This window comes from Zeus faber (genome assembly GCF_960531495.2).
Source record: "Zeus faber genome assembly, chromosome: 13".
In the NCBI taxonomy this organism is placed as follows: Eukaryota; Metazoa; Chordata; class Actinopteri; order Zeiformes; family Zeidae; genus Zeus; species Zeus faber.
Window position 1 is genome coordinate 18,891,157 of NC_137198.1, and position 18,079 is coordinate 18,909,235.

General features: G+C 46.1%; 1 protein-coding gene across 1 annotated transcript in view; it reads left to right on the forward strand.

The window, feature by feature from the left end:
- tiam2a (TIAM Rac1 associated GEF 2a) overlaps positions 1 to 18,079 on the forward strand; it is a 79,922-nt gene that overhangs the window by 29,450 nt on the left and 32,393 nt on the right. The window contains exons 4-9 of the mRNA XM_080013058.1: positions 4,210 to 4,669; positions 5,801 to 5,973; positions 6,982 to 7,206; positions 10,058 to 10,243; positions 10,747 to 10,890; positions 15,178 to 15,237. Coding sequence (XP_079869184.1) covers positions 4,210 to 4,669; positions 5,801 to 5,973; positions 6,982 to 7,206; positions 10,058 to 10,243; positions 10,747 to 10,890; positions 15,178 to 15,237 — 1,248 coding nt within the window. The remainder of the gene's footprint in view (positions 1 to 4,209; positions 4,670 to 5,800; positions 5,974 to 6,981; positions 7,207 to 10,057; positions 10,244 to 10,746; positions 10,891 to 15,177; positions 15,238 to 18,079) is intronic.

Consider the following 18,079-nt stretch of genomic DNA (forward strand, 5'->3'; position numbering starts at 1 on the left):
CTCCAGATTACTACTTATATATCGTAATAATATAATTAAATACGAATAATCAATAATAAAAATGCCAGTGGAAACCAGGTGATCAGCCATTTATCACACAGTTAAGCGATCATTCTCTATTGTTGCGCTCTCTCTCAAAGCCTCCATAGGTTGATGTGTCTAATGAGAAATTCAGTTTTAAATACTGCAGACAAATGTCTCAGACAAAATTTGATTTTTTTTAAATTTAATTTTAAATAAAACTTTAAAGAGCCACAATTGTGTGACATAACAAAACACTTTTGTTTTTTTGTTAATTGCAGCCGTTGCGATTTGAAAATTGTGTTCTATTACATTGTGATTTCGGTTTGAATTGGATTAATCATTCAGATTTCTCTCCCTATACCTCATACAGAGGAATAGGGCTGAATAGGCTTTCCTCTCCCATGCGACTCGCCTTCTGAACTTTTGGTCAAGAGCCAAACAGCAGCGGCGCTTGTCAATGTCACATTATGGTCGCTTAGCCAATCAGATAAAAGAGGCGGGTTGTAAAAGTTTTCACTACCAATAATGTCCGGTTCATAAAAACTGTCAGTTATTTGTTATATTATGTGATAAATTAATTTTTTGACAAAAATAGGAATAATAAAGAAATATTGCCTCAGATTCATTCATCTGTCATTACTGTCATGCATTAAAGCCCTCTATAATAATCGTTGATCAAAAACGCAACCCCACCGCCCCCACGGTCCGCGACTACCACAAATAAATCAAATTCTGTGGGAAATAGTGGTGAGTTGGAGAAACTCCCTAGCTTATTAGGCCTGAGAGGGCATCCTTGACAGCAACATGGATACAGTTTCCTGGCTGAAGAGGTTTTTTACCATTGAGCTGCAGGTCCTCAGCGGTCAGCCTGGCACGACCGGGACCTTATCGCCATGTTCTGGTCCTTAGCAGCACAACACCAGCTGTCTGAGGGTAGGACACAATGGGGTGGCACAAAATAAAATGTGCACGGGAGCCAGTGCTGTGTGGTTTGTCTTCAGAGGGAGCGGGAAAGGGACAAGAAGTGCTGGTTTGATGCAGCATAAAGCATGGATGATTCTTTGAGGAGAAGAAACCAAGGGCTGGTCTGCAAATTTCATGATGACTTACTCTTGGTGGGTGGATTCAGATTTTCTTTCATGAAGATGAGTGGGATTGTTGTGGGACGTTTTGAAATATTGACCGAACGATTGATAAAGAAATGTGGTAAAGCTAGCAAATTCATGGTTATGTTAAAGGCTAAAAGCATGTTCTCTATAGTTTATGCAGTCATTTAGTCTGACCTATTAGTATTCCTAAATATAATTTGTATAAGATATGGTAAGTAGTTTATTATATATAGACATATTTGAAAGGCGTACACCGTTTGATGAATACAGAGAGCAAATAGAGAAATTCATAACTTGATAATTTAATAAGGTAGTGATCATGCAATTTATTTCTATATATAACATTTTATAACCACATTGGCTCACATCCTAGGGGAGGTAGGGAGGGGTGGCGAGTTAACGAATGCTCTGAACGATGTGTATTGCACATTTATGAGCATTTTATCCACATAACCGCTGCCCTGTCACAATTTATATGACAAAGGTTACATTCTAAATAATCGCACACAGGGCATTTCTTCAAACTAAGCCTGGCCCCTCGATGAATTAGTGCAGAAAACACTAATACATTGAGCTCTGCCTTTTAAATGTCTTAAGAAATCTGTTCAGGCTGTGCCAAGAGAATTGCTGTAAGCCTTTGAAAAGCTCTGTTAGAGTGAAACTAAGTCCCCACTGAAGATTTAAACCCCCTCCTCTGCTGTTAATGAATGACTTATGGCAGTTGTGATTGTTGTTTTGTGGAGATTTTCTGGGCTCACCCTACCACCCTGAGTGAACCAATCTGCTAATAGGGATTTATGCTGTTTCAGACTTTATTCAGTCTTTTCCCCAGTTCCATTCCTATATAAAATCATCCCCCTGTGAGCATCCTTCTGTGAAAAGTGGAGAAATCTGGATAAATGAACTGAGTCTTCCTATTCCTGTTTTTGTCCCAAAATTAAAGAAACAAATGACTTCATCACTATGGGGTACACTTAATTTGCCCATAATGTGATTCACTATCACCTTCTGTTCAACAACCATCAAGGGAAACTGTCAAATTAAAACTGCAGAGGCACAAACAAAGATGCGTGACTGCGTATTCCAACAAGCCAGATAAGCATGGAATCGGCAACGCAATAGGAAAAGAAAAAGAACATAAACTAAAAATTCTCACACAGGAAGTAAACAAAATTATTATATATTGATATAATATTTATTCTGCAGTAATCCAGTATGTATGCAAACATTGCCAGCCGATCTAGAAAGCACTGTTCTTTTCTCTTGGCTAGGCTTCTGAGTGTAGGTTGATAGATCAGCTCTGGTTGTGTTTTTGCAAGCATTTATGCCAACACTGTTGGACACTATTGGGGAGGAAAGAAGGCCACTACGGCTGTTGATGAAGTAACCTTACATCAAGGTTTATTCCTTTGAGTATTGTAGTGTGAGTTGTCTGAGATGGTTGGGTTCACTGCTTTCACTTTACATTAGCTGGTCCCTCTAAGCCTCCAGCTCATCGAGAAGGCCTTGCTAATCTGATGGCATGTGCTGGTGCTTAACTGGTTTTGGGAGCATGCTAGGACCTACAGATTTACCCCTGGCGATAGCAGTTTATATCTAGAGTCTAAGATCTATCTAAGAAGGTGGCAACATGGGCCTTATTAACCTCCTGCCTTCAGAAGTCCCCACAAAACTTCAAGAGGCAATTACACAAAAAGCACCCCTCCCAAATCTGTGTCTCTATATACACTATGATTCATAGCCAAAACTGGGTCATGGTAACAAACTGTCATTAGGCAGGCTCTATTTTTAGAGATAAATGCATCCTTTGATGGAATCATCAAAAACACTTTTTAACAGCACTTTCAAGCTAAGATTGACGTTGCTTAATTGTTATTTCCTGGCTGTTGATAAATCCATTATGAAATATGGATCTGTCATGGTTGACATTTCTGGATGAGGCTCGCAATGAGGCAGTGGGGTACCTTTGATTCTTCTCCACTCAAAGGGAGTTTCTTCAAGAAAGTATGGATTTCCTCAGTCCTGCCCACTTAACCCCAGTGACCATATATTCCCCGAGTCTCGACAAACTGCCTCCTTTCATCGGATCGCCCAGAACCAGGAACAGTTCTGGCTCTGGATCCTCTTTAGTGGGTAAAAAAGGTCACTCTGTGACCCCAGAGCCAAGGAGCCACAGCCCACTGGTAATTAAAAGCATCTGGGAGAGGAAGAGAAAAGGGAGACGCATGCAAAGGCTGGTAAAGCACAGCTGTGCAGGCAAGAGGGGGAAAACGGAGGCTTGAGCTGGACCAAGCCAATGCTCAGCATCTAACATTCTCCAGCGGCACACATAAACATAGATCACAGCTATGCACGTGGTACTTATTCCGGCCCTGAAGGATTAGGTCACTGAGGATTGTCAGCAAAATATCAGAGAGAGGAAAATAACATGATACAGAGGGTTAACTGAGAAGGGTGATGAGAGTGAGACTGGGGGGTCGAAGAATAAGACACAAGAAAAACTCCATGGCAGTGGGGAGCGCCAACATTGGTGACAAATTATTTGTCTGCACATGGCGATGTAGAGAGCACTTCATTCTTTCGCTGGGAGAAAAATCAATGCTGCAATCTAGTCAAGTGCAGGTAGGGTCTCATCATCCGAGAAAGAAACACAATTCCATCAAGTGTTCTTCTACGGAATCGTCAAGCCACTGCAAACCCTACATCACATGGAACTGTCAAACCCTCAAGGCCTTCCGACTACCCGGCTGCCATCACAGCCAAGTCGCCCCACTTTCTCATCTCAGGGGAACAATTAGCGATCCTAATGCAGACTTTGAAGTGGGATTGAGTGGTTTAACTTGAATTTAATGTTTTGCAAGTTCTCCAAATAAATACGTGCATTGCAGAGAATTACAGAGCACTTGCTGATCTCCCTCCCAGTGTTTGCTATACTCTCATGCTGTTCACTTTTCCTTTACCCTCTTCTATACCATTGTCTCCCATTCCTCCTTCCATCCGATAATTTCACAGTTCTCTTATTTTTCTTCTCATTTCCTTCCTCTCACTCTCTCTTTTACCCTGTGTGTCCTGACAGGAGCAGAGGTATAAGGAAAACAGTGAGGCGTTTGACAGCGGGGTCGATGGCCTGACAGCAGACACCAGCTCACCCTCTCAGGTCTCCAGCCTGCTCTGGTTCCCAGGGGCTTCCAGGGCCCATTCGTCGGGAGCCCTTCACCATGCCACCAGCGATGCCATCCGGCAGAACATCTACGAGAACTTTATGAGGGAGCTAGAGACGGGCACCGGCCAGGGGAGCGGAAAAGCCGGAGAGAGGGGAGACCCGTCCACAGGCACAGAGGAGGAGGAAGGTGGGAGCAGCAGTGAGTCGGCCGAGGGATCCCTGGAGCAGCTGGACCTGCTGTTTGAAAAGGAGCAGGGCGTGGTGAGGCGTGCCGGCTGGCTCTCCTTCAAGCCCCTCCTCACCTTGAACAAGGACCGCAAACTGGAGCTGGTGTCCCGCCGCAAGTGGAAGCAGTACTGGGTGACTCTGAAAGGTGAGCTGAGACACATGTTGCAGGGTAAGGCAGTTAATTTGTGTCATTTTGGAGCTGGCGTTTTTTCTCCTTGATATTGAATTTCAAAAACAGCTTGCTATTAGTCAGTTTCACTGCGGTACTTTTGTCCTTGCTGTATTCAACAAAGAACTATGAGTACTCTTGGTGGTATGATACAAAGTCATATCTCATGGATAAACAACAACAATCACGAGGCAACAGATTATTCTCTTGCAAATGCTGGAATTATTGGCTACGTTTAAGGGAACTTTCTTTGTATCCCTTTTTTTTTTTTAAGATTCATTTATTATATTTCACTGGGGAATTAGTGGGCAGGTACTCAAGATTAGTGTGGCCTGCTCAGCAGTGGCTCATGGAAACAGTAGAACTGCAATGTCCCAATGGAAGTATTTATCATTGGATTTCGAAACATGGGAGGTTCTCTCATTGTTTTTATCATCTTCATTAATGGCAATCCTGCCTGCGACGTTATACTTGCCATTGACTGATCCTGTGCACTCCACTGCTACACAAAAAGCTTAGAGGGAATTATATTGTTGTTTTTGAAAGCTAAATGGATAAGCTTCAAGCCTGTGTGTGGGTGTATGTTGCGGTTTCGGTTGTATATGCGTATCGGCACTGGGACCAGGAATGTAAAGGCCCACAATCAAGAGTCCATGTTTGTCTTTGAAACCAGACTGCTTTATTTGAAGTATTTACTGTCTGGCACATCTTGAAATTAGCTGCAAAGGCCAGGTCAATAGCGAGGACATTCGATTCATATTTTTGATTCCAAGTAGCAGCTTTGTGCTGCCGTTATGCCTCAGAGCTGGCATGTGCCATAAACGGCTCAGTCCTGCTGAACATCATTTCTAAGATTGTTGTAGTGTTCTCTTTTCAGATACAGGGTGTAACAAGGGAATGGTGTCTGCTAATGATAAGGCTGTAGAGAAAGGACAGCGTGTTTTTGTAGCCCCAAGCAACTCGTCTCCTAATGATCTACCCTGAGATATTTTCAAGTTCAGGCGACAATTCTCCCTTCTTCGGTTGGTCCCTCCCCGCCTGCCTCTTTTCCTCTTATTCTACCACTTCACCAATCTGTCTGACTCCTGTCGCTTCCACTTCTTCCAGGGTGTACGTTGTTGTTCTACGAGACTTACGGCAAGGGCTCGCCGGAACACGAGCTGTCCCCCCGCTACGCCCTGCTGGCCGAGGACAGCATCGTCCAGGCGGTGCCGGAGCACCCCAAGAAGGAGAACGTCTTCTGCCTCAGCAACTCCTACGGAGATGTCTATCTTTTCCAGGTGAAGCACAGGGCAGACACAAATCAAGATGGCATGTGTTCATTGATTGCATCCCAAAAAGTATCTCTGGCCAAGAAAGTGAGAGGTCCATGGCAGTTGTTTATTGTATATGATTTAATTTTATTGCCTGCATTGTTTTTGGAACTTCTACATGCTGCAATGAATATCCAATGTTCTCTGATGTCCTAACTTAAATGTCTCTGTCAGTGGTTTCTAAACGGACTGAGACTCAAAATTGTGCACTTCGCTTGAATCTATCTCAAAGAAATTAATGAGCAAAGCCCAAACTTTCCAAGCAAAGGGGTCCCATATCCACACAACATTTCCATGCCAGCATGCCCGCTGACCCAGTTCGCTGCTGACATGCTGCGTGGCCCATGTGATCGCCTCCTAGGCTGCTCCACACATGATTACAAGCTTCCCCGAGTGTGCAATGTGAAATCCCAGTCACGGTGTCCACATCTCCATGTAATAAAATGCTGCAATGGTGCCGATACGACCTCGGAGGCAGATGCACGGTGGGTGAGAATCACTCTATAAAATCAAGCCGGGGTGAGACCGCGCTGAATTCCATCACATGGTTCCTCCACTCACACAGCTCGTTTTGTCATGAGGAGGTGGATCTATTCTCATAGACATCTGTTGCTGGGGAGTGATTTACATTGGAAGTTGTGAAAATAATAAATGATTGAAAAGGGATGCATTTGTTGGTGAACAATGCATTGGTCGGTATCTGCAACGAAGCAAAGTTGTTTGCCAAGAATTTGCTGTCAATCTGGTTAACTTTTATTCATTCCGTTGGATCAAGTGTTATGCCTACAGATATACATGTCTAATCCTAATCCATACTTTATGTTGGATTCACACCATGACAGTCAATTGACCCCGCCATACATGATTCATAAAGATGCATCCCGCTTCTCCCCTTCAGTGATGAACACAGGGTCTTAGGAGCTGTTGGCAAATCGAGAAGAAGGACCTCACTCTTCCACTCTGTTTTTTTTTTAGGCCAGCAACCAGACGGACTTGGAGAACTGGGCGACCGCCGTCCACTCGGCCAGCGCCTCGCTTCTGGCCAAGAGGCATGGCAAGGAGGACACGGTCCGTCTTCTGCGTAGCCAGCTGCGAGGCCTCCTGCAGAAGATCGACATGGACGGGAAGATGAAGAAGATGGCGGAGCTGCAGCTGACCGTCGTCAATGACCCCAAGAACCGCAAAGCCATAGAGAACCAGGTAAGGGTGGAGGGTCAATAAGGGTGTATGCCGCAGAAGTCAGAATTTTGACAGATATGTTCAGTGAGCACCAGTAATGCTCAGCAGATCGTTTAAAGTGAAAGTGGCATTTGTGTGTTACCCATGTGTGTGGTTCAATGCCAATCATGTGTTCTCTTTTCATGCCACGTTGATTCAGCCTGTGGACACACTGCTCTTTCCTCACAATGTGTCAAGCCACTGCATGAGGCGCCCTACTTATTGTTTTTTTTTTTTTTTTTTCATGCAGATCTTTGTGACTTGGTTGCCAAAAGCATGAGCCACATTCTTGGCTGTGGGTGGGAGAAGCAGCCTAAATGCGCCTGTCCCCGAGCACGTCTTGGGGGCCCAGGGCAGAGCAGTAAGCTCCCAATGGCGTCAGATTGAGATTCCAGATGTTTCCCAGAAAGGGGCTCTCAACATGCATTATCCTTCTCCACCTCCTCGCAGCCCGAGTAGCCTATATTCAACAGAGAGCCTAACAATTTGAAAACACAAGCTATAACTCAGCAACAATCAAAAATGAAAGGTGGAAGAAATACTATTGAATTAATTCGCAATAGAGATTTTGGCTCCTTAATCATGGCGCGGGTTGACAGCCGCTTCAAGTGCTTCTCTATGGTCCAACAATGAGCCAACATTAATTTAGATACTTCAAGAATGGCAATAGCAGATAGCAGAGTATCTTCTTAAACCCCAGTCAAGCAAAAGTCTTGTCTCCCTCTATGTAACGCGTACAGAGGCTTAAAAGTTAGCAGCTGTGTCAATCGGCGGGGACATCAGAGCTCGTCTATCAGGCTGCTTGTGGATCTGTTTTCAACTACCCAGCCTGCCAGGTCAGAACAGAGAGAGAGACAGACTGGTGCGGAGCCAGGGATGGGGTCAGAGGGTTTTGGGGCAGGACGAGACTTCTGATAAAGATGCCCTGAGACTGATGATGGATTTAAGGTTTCGGGGGTGATGGAAGGAGACGGGTGGGGGAGCTGTCCTTGGACCAATAGGGCACCACTTTGATGTACTCACCCCCGCCCGTGTTTGGCAAAATCGTGCACTAGAAGACCTCTTTTTGAAGTCTGCCTATACACACACACACACACACACACACACACACACACACACACACACACACACACACACACACACACAGATGCACACTGCTATCAAGTTGCATTAAAAGTCCTATTATGCATAAGGGCTTTGCCAGAGTGCTTGGGACAGATGTTAAAGTGGAGAAGTAAGAGGAGATGAGGATCTGTTGATGAAAAGGCCCATTCCTGCCTCACTTAATGGCTCCAAAATGGGAGTAAATAAGTTGGATACAGAGGCCAGATGGGTACAATTCTCCCTCTCCATATTGCTGGGTGACTCATCGCTGGCATTGCCAAACACACTGCAGAACAGACAGAATTAAAAAAAAACCCTTTTGTTTTGTGACTACTTTTGTAGTCAACTACTACCATATGATATTTTATTTTTAGATATAAGGACATAGATATTGGTATTGTTTTCAGTTTTCCCAAAACATATTATCTTCATCACCTTACCTCGACCACTTCTGAGAAGGAGGCTTATCTTGTTTACTCTTTTTTTTGCTTCGCGGAACATCTAAAGTCATCCTCCCATGTCTGCTAGAGGTTCTCCACAATCCCTTCATTCCACCATAATTCCTCCAGAACACTCCGCCGTGTCTTTAATGACCCTAGAATAGTACAGTGGATTATTTGCTTACATCAGAGGGTTTATGTGCAAGGTTGTGTGATTGAGTCGACAGCGTAGCTAGTCGAAGTTAGGACTTAACCTCCGCACAACCTGGAAATCCTGGTAAACTGTGACCATGCACAGTAGCCTGTGTTTTCACAGCTAATGGAATAGTTTTCATTTTTTGATAGATAGGTCCACCTTACACCTTACCTTGGATATCTTTCCCCAAGACTGAGATATGTGGCATGGCTGAGTGTCAGGATATTTGATAAGCATTCCAGACCATTTCATCCAAATTTGGTTTGGAAATAATGGCTACAATGATAATCTCCAGGCATAGCTTATTAACAGGGTCCAGCTGCACGCCTAGATCTACGTGTTCCACGGTGTTCGGCCGCTTGTGTTCTGACTGGGTTCTTTACGTGGGGTGTTTGGAATGTCATGGGCTCATGGCCTTCCAACTCCCCCACTCGCCTCCACAAGTCATCTCCAACCCTAAAAAATGCTATCAGCTTGAGTGAGAATTAATAGGACGACTCCACAGGGTGCTGTCTCACAGCATATGCCATCCGTTAGTTGGTTAGTTTTGTGAGGGTGGCTTAAATAGTGTCGCCATTAAAACATGTTTCCAACCGAGTTTTTCATTCTTTACATTGTGTAAAGTGGGCAATGAGGAATTTTGTGTGTGTGTGTGTGTGTGTGTGTGTGTGTGTGTGTGTGTGTGTGTGTGTGTGTGTGTGTGTGTGTGTGTGTGTGTGTGTGTGTGTGTGTGTGAATCCCACTGGTTTAACAAGTGGTCTGCATTGTGTCAGCGCACCCTCTCGATACGTTTATTATTGATTCATGTGAATTAACATACTCTCATGCCATCACCCTTCACTATCATCCGTCACCAGCACATGCAGCCCCCCCACCATCAACATCTGTAAGCAATCACAGCCTGTTGGAATGCAGCCCTTTGACCCAAACATACCCTCTTCCACCCTCCCTCCTGTCTTTATAACCCCACACCACCCGACCCTTCCTCCCTCAGCCATCTTGTCGCCACATTATCTGTCAATATCCGGGTGACGGATCAAAGAGTCTCTAAGTCATGCGTCATGGTGCCTTTTCTCTACCTCCCCCTCCTCAGATCCAGCAGTGGGAGCAGAACCTGGAGCGGTTCAACATGGACCTGTTTCGCATGCGCTGCTACCTGGCCAGCCTGCAGGGCGGCGAGCTACCCAACCCCAAAAGCCTGCTGGCCACAGCCAGCCGTCCCACCAAGGCCGCCCTGGGACGCCTGGGCATCTTCTCTGTGTCGTCTTTCCATGCACTGGTGAGGAACACAAACTGCACAACGTGTGTGTGTGGGTTACTGGATTAAAGTACAGATGACTTAGTTTTGTTTGTTTGTTTGTTTTTTACCAAGCATTAATCCCCAATTCCCAATGATTCTGACTGAGAACGTGAAGTCAAGATTCACCGCAACGGTAGCTTTGAAGAGGATAAGCCTCACAGCACAAAAATCCTTTTCACATTTGTCTCCCTTTGTTTGAAATGTTTTGCTTCAAATTGAATTAGCTTGATCTTTCTTTTCGAATCCTTCCAAAAAAACTATTTTCATGTCTGTCAACTCAGTTCACAAAGGAGCACTGTTAGCACTGAAGCAGCTTGGTGTGGGGAAAACAAGTATCATCTAGATCAACTGATAAGGTTGCTTGTCAAGCTGGATGATCCCAGTCCTGATTGTGTGTGTGTGTGTGTGTGTGTATGTGTGTGTGTGTGTGTGTGTGTGTGTGTGTGCGTGTGCGTGTGCGTGCGCGTGCGTCTGCCTGTCAGATCTGTTCCAGAGATGAGGCCACTCTGAGGAGGCGCTCGGTGTCCCTGACTTACAGACACCGCAAGAGAGGCCTCTTCTCTTCCCTCAAAGGCCTGGACAACCTCACGAAGAGAGGCAGGGACAAGAGACCGTCTGCGTCCCAGGTACTGCTGAACGAACACACACACACAGACACACACACACACACACACACACACACACACACATACACAGAAAATAAGTGTGTGGTCTCACATTTGTGTACTTTTGAGACATAGTTCCATTGTGCAACACATGAAAACAAGCCATGAATAACCAGAAAAGACACTAACCCATCGCCTGCTTACATGTTTGTCTGCACCATGCTGAACCCTGAGGAGGCTTTACTAATTGGAAACATGCAACTTACCCCGCGCCCGACTTTCCTGGGGAGTTTAAACGCAAGCCTCCCAATCAATGTAAACACATGGGAACATTCCAAACGCAGGTGCAGTGGGGGGGGTTAAAATCCCTCTCAGATTAGTAATTAGACTCATGCCGGCTGCAGGTTATTTATTGAAGTTGGAATGAACCACGCTCTACCCTGCAGGTACACACCCATGAGAGTACTCTGCGCTTGGTGGTCTATTTTAAGAACCCTTTCATAGGAAATGCTCGTTTTCTCCTCCATCCTTCAGTGAGTCTGCGGACGAGGTTCCAACTCTCGGGTACTGGTGCAGGGAGGCGGCGCTTCCGTCAGCGCATCAGCCCGGCTTCATTTAGGGTTATGTCTTGCGAGAACTCTGACAGGCGGCCAGTGTCTAAGAGCCTGTCGTGTACAGTTTGTGATCTTCGGAGAGCGGACAAAACTCGTTCCGTCCTGTTTCGATCCCGCCCATCGGCTCTGGGATCCGGCGCCGCCATCTGCTCCACCCCCGCCGTGTCGTCGTCGACAGCCCAACCACGAGTCACGTTGTGTGTTGTTTTTTTTGGCGGTGGCCTCCAGCCGGTCACTCTAATGAGACCCAGTTATGTTTTGCGGTGCAGAAGGCCGAGGTGGCGCTGCAGCACAGACATGAATTATTAAAAGCCATATGTGGTGGATAGCGGGCTCCACGCTTGCCTCAGCCCCACAACCAGCAGCAGATGGTCTGTGTAAAGACACTAAATATTTAACAGCCACTTTGTTTTTTTTGTTTTTTTTTGTGTAGTGTTTTTCCCCCCCAATTTTCCACCAAAGCGCCCTGATTGGGGTTATTATTTTTGTTTAATCTAATGGTATTTTATAAAAACTAGCTAATGGCCAGTAATGGCTTCAAGAGAGTTCTACCCACAAGTTGTTGTTTTTTTTCTTTTGGGACTGTCGTCATTTTATGATAAATGGTTACCTCATCATCAATGGTGGGACACTGCTAGTTCACATCGAAGCAATAAGCAATAGTAATAAATTATTAAGAATAAAAATGCAATAAACCTAAGAATTAACTAAAACATGGCAATTGACAGTAAACCAATAAATAGAAAAAAATGTCAATATACAACAAACTCCTAAAAAAATAATGATTTTTAAGGGAGTGAAACTTCCCTGTGGAATCGGTATCTCTTTACCTATCGTTCTCCAAGTTAGAAATAGGAGGAACGATTGGGGATGGAATTCTCTGACGTCACATGTCCCCTGGCTCTCCTCTGGCCCTGGAAATGGACTTCACACGTGAGCATCAGAGAGGGATTTGGAGACGTGGACTCTTTAAGGAGCCAAACTCTGTGTAGGCTCTGCATGCTGGCATCGGTCTTCCTCTAACCCAGTGTTTGGCAACCCGCGGCTCTGGAGCCGAATGTGGCTATTTAACCCCTCCCCATTGGCTCCCTTGGCTATGAAAAGTAAAGCTAAAAAATGACAAAAATGTTAATGAAGCAGCAAATTTGACCCAACTGCTGCCCATCGGTCCTGAATGGATCATGGTCGATGTGCGTCGTTGCGCCTAATAATTACATTAAGTCATTTAGCAGATGCTTTTGTCCAAGGCGACTTACTTACGATTCATACACCCATGGATGCAGCCATCTGGAGCGGTTTAGGGGTTAAGTGTCGCTTAAGGACACTTCAGCGTGCAAGCAGGAAGAGCCGGGGATCAAACTGGCAACCTACCGATTACTAGACAAGTCACTCTACCTCCCGAGCCAGGAGGTAGTCCGTTTGCTTACTAGTCATTAACATTGAGTTGCGGAGACGCTGTTTGCCAAAGTATTAAATGAAAACATGGATCCAGGCAACCTAAAAAAAAACAAAAAAACCTAAATCTCAAAAAAATGTCTCTTCCAGTACTGAAGAATGCCGACGCCTGCTCTAACCCCTTGTCACCATCCTGCCTTTTCGCTTCTCACTTTATCTCTGTCTCCCAAAACGACACTACTATCCCTGTCACTTCTCGCTACGTCTCCCCCCACCATTGCCCCCATTTCTCTTTCTCTTTACTTTCGTGCCTCCGTCTCGCCCTCTCGGCGGCAGCTCGCAAAGTATTTCTCGGAGCGTCAACATCGGAGCGTTCCCCCCCCCCCCGACGGGCCTCCTTCCCGCAGCTTCTCGGATCCTGACTCATCCGCGTGTTGACTAAGCCTAAATCCCATTTACCACTCCAACACCCCGCTCGCAACCCTGCCCACCCCCGGAGTCAGGCTCACTCGCTCCCCCCTCGCTCCCCCTTGTCTTTCAGTCATCCCGGCGGCGGGTGTGGGAAGTAGGCCAAAAAAAAAAAAAAAAAGGTCTAAGGATTTGCTGGTGATGGATTCAGTAAAGACTCCTAAAATTAGTTGGCTTTACAGCAAAGCAGTGTTATTTCCGCTGCCTTAAAAATATACCTCCACGCCGAGTGGGAGGGAGGTCGGGTTAGAGGTCGAGGCCAGGGATTTTGGTATTATTACTGGACGCGATGTGCTGCTTTTCTGTGTACATGAACCAACAGCACGGATTCCAGTTTTTTTATTTTTGTATAGATTTCCGCAAGAATAGTGAGAGAGGGCAACGAAGACAAATGGCGTTACTTCCCCAAGTTACTAACAATGGCAGTTCTTACCAGGTCTTTTGAAGTGCTTGAATTTCGAAGAAATTAAAGTACTGGAATATACAGTGTGCCCTGAGAGCTCAACGCACTGCAACCTCAAGAAAACACATGCAAATATACAAAACACAAGCAAATGACAAAAAAACGCAAACCGCATTAACAGAAAACACAATGGCAAAACAACATTACGGAAGTGAGCCACACGCTGTGTAGCTCACTTCACATAGTGCAGTGCGTTGAGCTCTCAGGGACACTGAACGAATAACATGAAAATAACCCCTTTTGGGCTGAATCTCTACGACAGATGATGCTAGCGAAATTTAGCCCAGCATGGTTGGAAATAGACAGTTATAATAGTAGATGACTATGAGATACACACAGATATATACTGTAGAAAATAGACTGGTGTAGGGGTGGTGTGATTGGAGCAGCCACGCCCGTCCTGGGTCTAGGTAATTGGGCCCAGGATCAGTGTGGCTGTACACCTGTTGCTCGTCGGAGTAATCAACAAGCAACAGGTAACCCCCCCCCCCCACACACACACACACACACACACACCTGAGAGGAGCCCTTGTCATGACATCTGCTCCGGGGCTTGTTCCACCTAGCCCACTCGGTACAATACACTGTTGTGTTTTCAACACTGTCGTCTATGTCTCTGTGCTGGAGGGCCCTGAAAACACCACTTGGGTGGGGTGTGGCAGGGGAAACCGTCACAAAGACATAAAAATGTAAATGATAGACAAAGTGCTGAAGACCTCGAGTTTTATTTTGTAATTCCAGAATGAACACTAAAACAACAATTTTAACATTTTCAATATGTTAAGGCCAGGCCTTTTCTGCTCAGTATTCACTCCGCTGACTGACATTTATTGTGGGTGTACGTTGAGGCACTCCACGTCCAGTAACAAAAGAAATAGAGAGCGAGAGATGGTTGGATGTAGAGATGGAGAGGTGATGCCTTCATCCCTCGCCTATCCGTAACAGGATGGGCTCCCCTTTCATCTCTCCCAGTGTCGGCCACATGGGAACATTACATCAGTGTCCACGCACACACACACACACACACACACACACACACACACACACACACACACACACACACACTATATTAGTCCAGACCTTCAAAAGGCTGCAGACCCCATGTGGAATCTCTATCAAGTGCTAAACTTGTCCACCTAGTTTTAATTAGCTGTGTAATAGCAGTGTGTGTGTGTGTCTGATATTGTGTTGCCACGGCTCGCTGGCTTCTTAATCGTGTGTGTGTGTGTGTGTGTGTGTGTGTGTGTGTGTGTGTGTGTGTGTGTGTGTGTGTGTGTGTGTGTGTGTGTGTGTGTGTGTGTGTGTGTGTGTGTGTGTGTGTGTGTGGCCTTTCTCTCTGTCTAACCTCCATCTGTCTCTTTATCTCAGATATTCGAGAATAACAACCACGTGGGTCAGCCCTACTGTCTTCCCCCCAGCAGTGCAGAGGTGAGTTCTTAGGCGTTTGTTTGTTTGATTTGGTTTACGTGGTCTTCTTTCTTCCATTCCAAATTGTAGGCGGGCTGCGCTTCGTATCAAGTATCGATTTCAGCAGAAATTGCTGCTGTGCTGGGGCTCCTCTCGCTTTGATCTCCGCTGTCTGTCATGGTTTCAGGTGGCAGAGCGTGTAATGATATTTCATACACGTTGAGTGTGTGATTATTATCCTGTGTATGTGTGCGTTGGGCGGGGGGGCAGTAGGGCTGTGAAACGATGGTCCGATATTCGAATGCTTTTGGAATTGTAAAAAAACAAAATAAGACGTTTGCGCCGGCCTGTGCATTTGCCACGGGCCACCGGGTGCGATCTGCTCTGCAGCCGAGCAGCAGCAGGAAACAGAGTAAATGAAATACATCTACAATAAAAACATATTTGCTTTGTTTGGAGAAATGATTGCTCTGGTTGAAGCTGCGGAGCTGTTCCGCAGCGCCCCCCCCCCCCCCCCCCCCCACACACACACTTAAAAATTGTTATAATATACTCAAATTTATGTGTTTTTTCAGAAGGAATATTCAAATGTGATTTTGGGTCAAGGTTGACAGCCCTAGGGGGTAGGGAGTGAATTAGTGCAGCATTTACATGCACATGGGTCCGCTCGCCGCCGGACCGCGTGTAGTACCCGAGCGGGATCAAAGCAGATATTTCTTACATGTTTATCTGCAGGTGCCTGGGAGACAGACAGGCAGGCAGCATATCTAAAGGGAAGGATTTATACCACTTCTCCCACCAACGCAGAGGCACATTATTGTTGACAGGCAGCCAAACTCATAATGAAAGCATGACCCCCCACCCCCAAAGAAATGATGAAATTCAATCAGTGTTTAGTCTCCGAGCCTCTATCATGGAAGTGTAAAGTTCAGCCTTGACTCGGCCTCAGTCCAAACGGAGACTCCCTCACAGAGATCCCATTGTCCTTCTGGAGTTCATTTAGAAAGGCCCGTCGCTGGCGTTTCCTTCAAGACGTCATCCTCAACGCGTTTCTTGTAAACAACATAGACTCTGGATCTGTCCCTTTCGTCTGTTTTTACTTTATTTAAACCAAAGGACTTTGCGGCGAATGTGGCCAGTCGTCGAAGTGGGCGTCAATCACATCCGGAGAGACAAAAGCAATGGGCCGTGCAGACAAAGACAGGTCTTTATTAACGACGCTTTAATAATGTTTTGAATGTGTCACTCTCATCTCCTGGTCGATTGTCGATTTTTTTTTTCCTCGAGGTGCACACGGAGGGTAAGCCGTCCCAGGAATCTATTTGATTTAGTGGGGATTAAATGCTCCTCAGAGTGGTTTGGCGAGAGAGGGAGGGAGGGAGGGAAAGGGGGAGGCGAGCGCACTCTTATGGATTTTCGCTCCTGCGTGCAGTTCGGACTCCTCCTCTCAGTCTCTGATGACACGGTGCTCCCTGACGTCGTCGTCCTCCTCGCCGGCTCCCGAATCCCCGGAATTACTCGATTAGGTCATCATCTTTCCTAAATCCTTTGAAGTGAAGTCAAGTGAAGGGTGTGTTTGTACGCGTGGAATGTGGATCCGTGTGTTTCTGTGGCCCGTGGTCATGTGTGCACAACTGTATATGGCTACATCATCTGCATGTGTGTGTCTGTGTGGGGAGAGGTCCTCTCTCGGAGTGGCGTTTTGACGCTGTTAGAATACTTTGTCACCCTGGAGTCACGATTTCAGCACGCTGTGCAGCAACTTTTAGGGGATTAAGGGGAGAGTAAAGCTTCCGTATACAACAGCTCCCTCCACCAACTGAATTCACATACAATAAGAGAGACGCAAGCATGCATGCAGAGACACACGGTCTCTAGGCCAACAAATGGTTGAATAAAATGGTTATTATGCCTTGCGAACATGCAAAATCCTATTCAAAACGTGTCAATGCCATTTTTTTTTTCTTTCTTTAAAACAAAGCGGGGGTGTCCATAGTGATGGTTCGACTGGATCCCCTGGAGCACCTTAGACCCCGCCCATCTCGGTTACTGTACTTCTGTGACCTCCAGCGAACCCCCCTGATCTATCCTATCTTTCATCCCTCCCTGTCGCTGCCGTTATTCGCCCCAGCCACGCTCCGCTACCCATGAGCACCCTCCTCACCCCAACCCGAAAAACCTTCCGATGTCAGGGCTGAGGGAGGGCTGCCGAACCCAGACGCCTTCAGAGGGCATTGCCGTGCGCTGTCGCTGTCTGCCGCACTGAAATGTGAAAGAGGAACTTTGGGTGGTGCTTCCAGGAAATGAAGCGTAATGCTCCTTTAATAGACTTAATAAAGGGAAACGAAAATAGGCCCGAAATGTCCCCGCACCAGCGTTCTGTTGCTTGTCCATTGGTTTGGGTGTTTCTGTTCGAGGCCTGTGCACTAATTGTGGTTCCCCAGTTGCTAAGTGGAACAGAAAGGGTGTTTTTTTTTTTTACTTTTTCTTGGTGCATCGGTCACCAAATATCCGTTACTCCACATTCCATGTTTAGAAGTGGCAGACTAGTTGGGGGACTATTTCCATTCTGACCAGAGGAAAAACCGGTCTCACACACGCTTAAATACTACAGGCCGACAAATTTAGCGATTTATTTTTACTTTCCCTGTCCTTTATGCCGTCTCTTATTCACGAACACAGACAGACACACACACAGACAGACACACACACACACACACACACACACACACACACACACACACACACACACACACACACACACACACACACACCAGACACAGCTACACACGCCACACAGAGCCCCGGTTGAGGTCCAGCTCGTGCCTCGGCCGCAGTCTTGGAAGCGCTGCATGGAACGTCG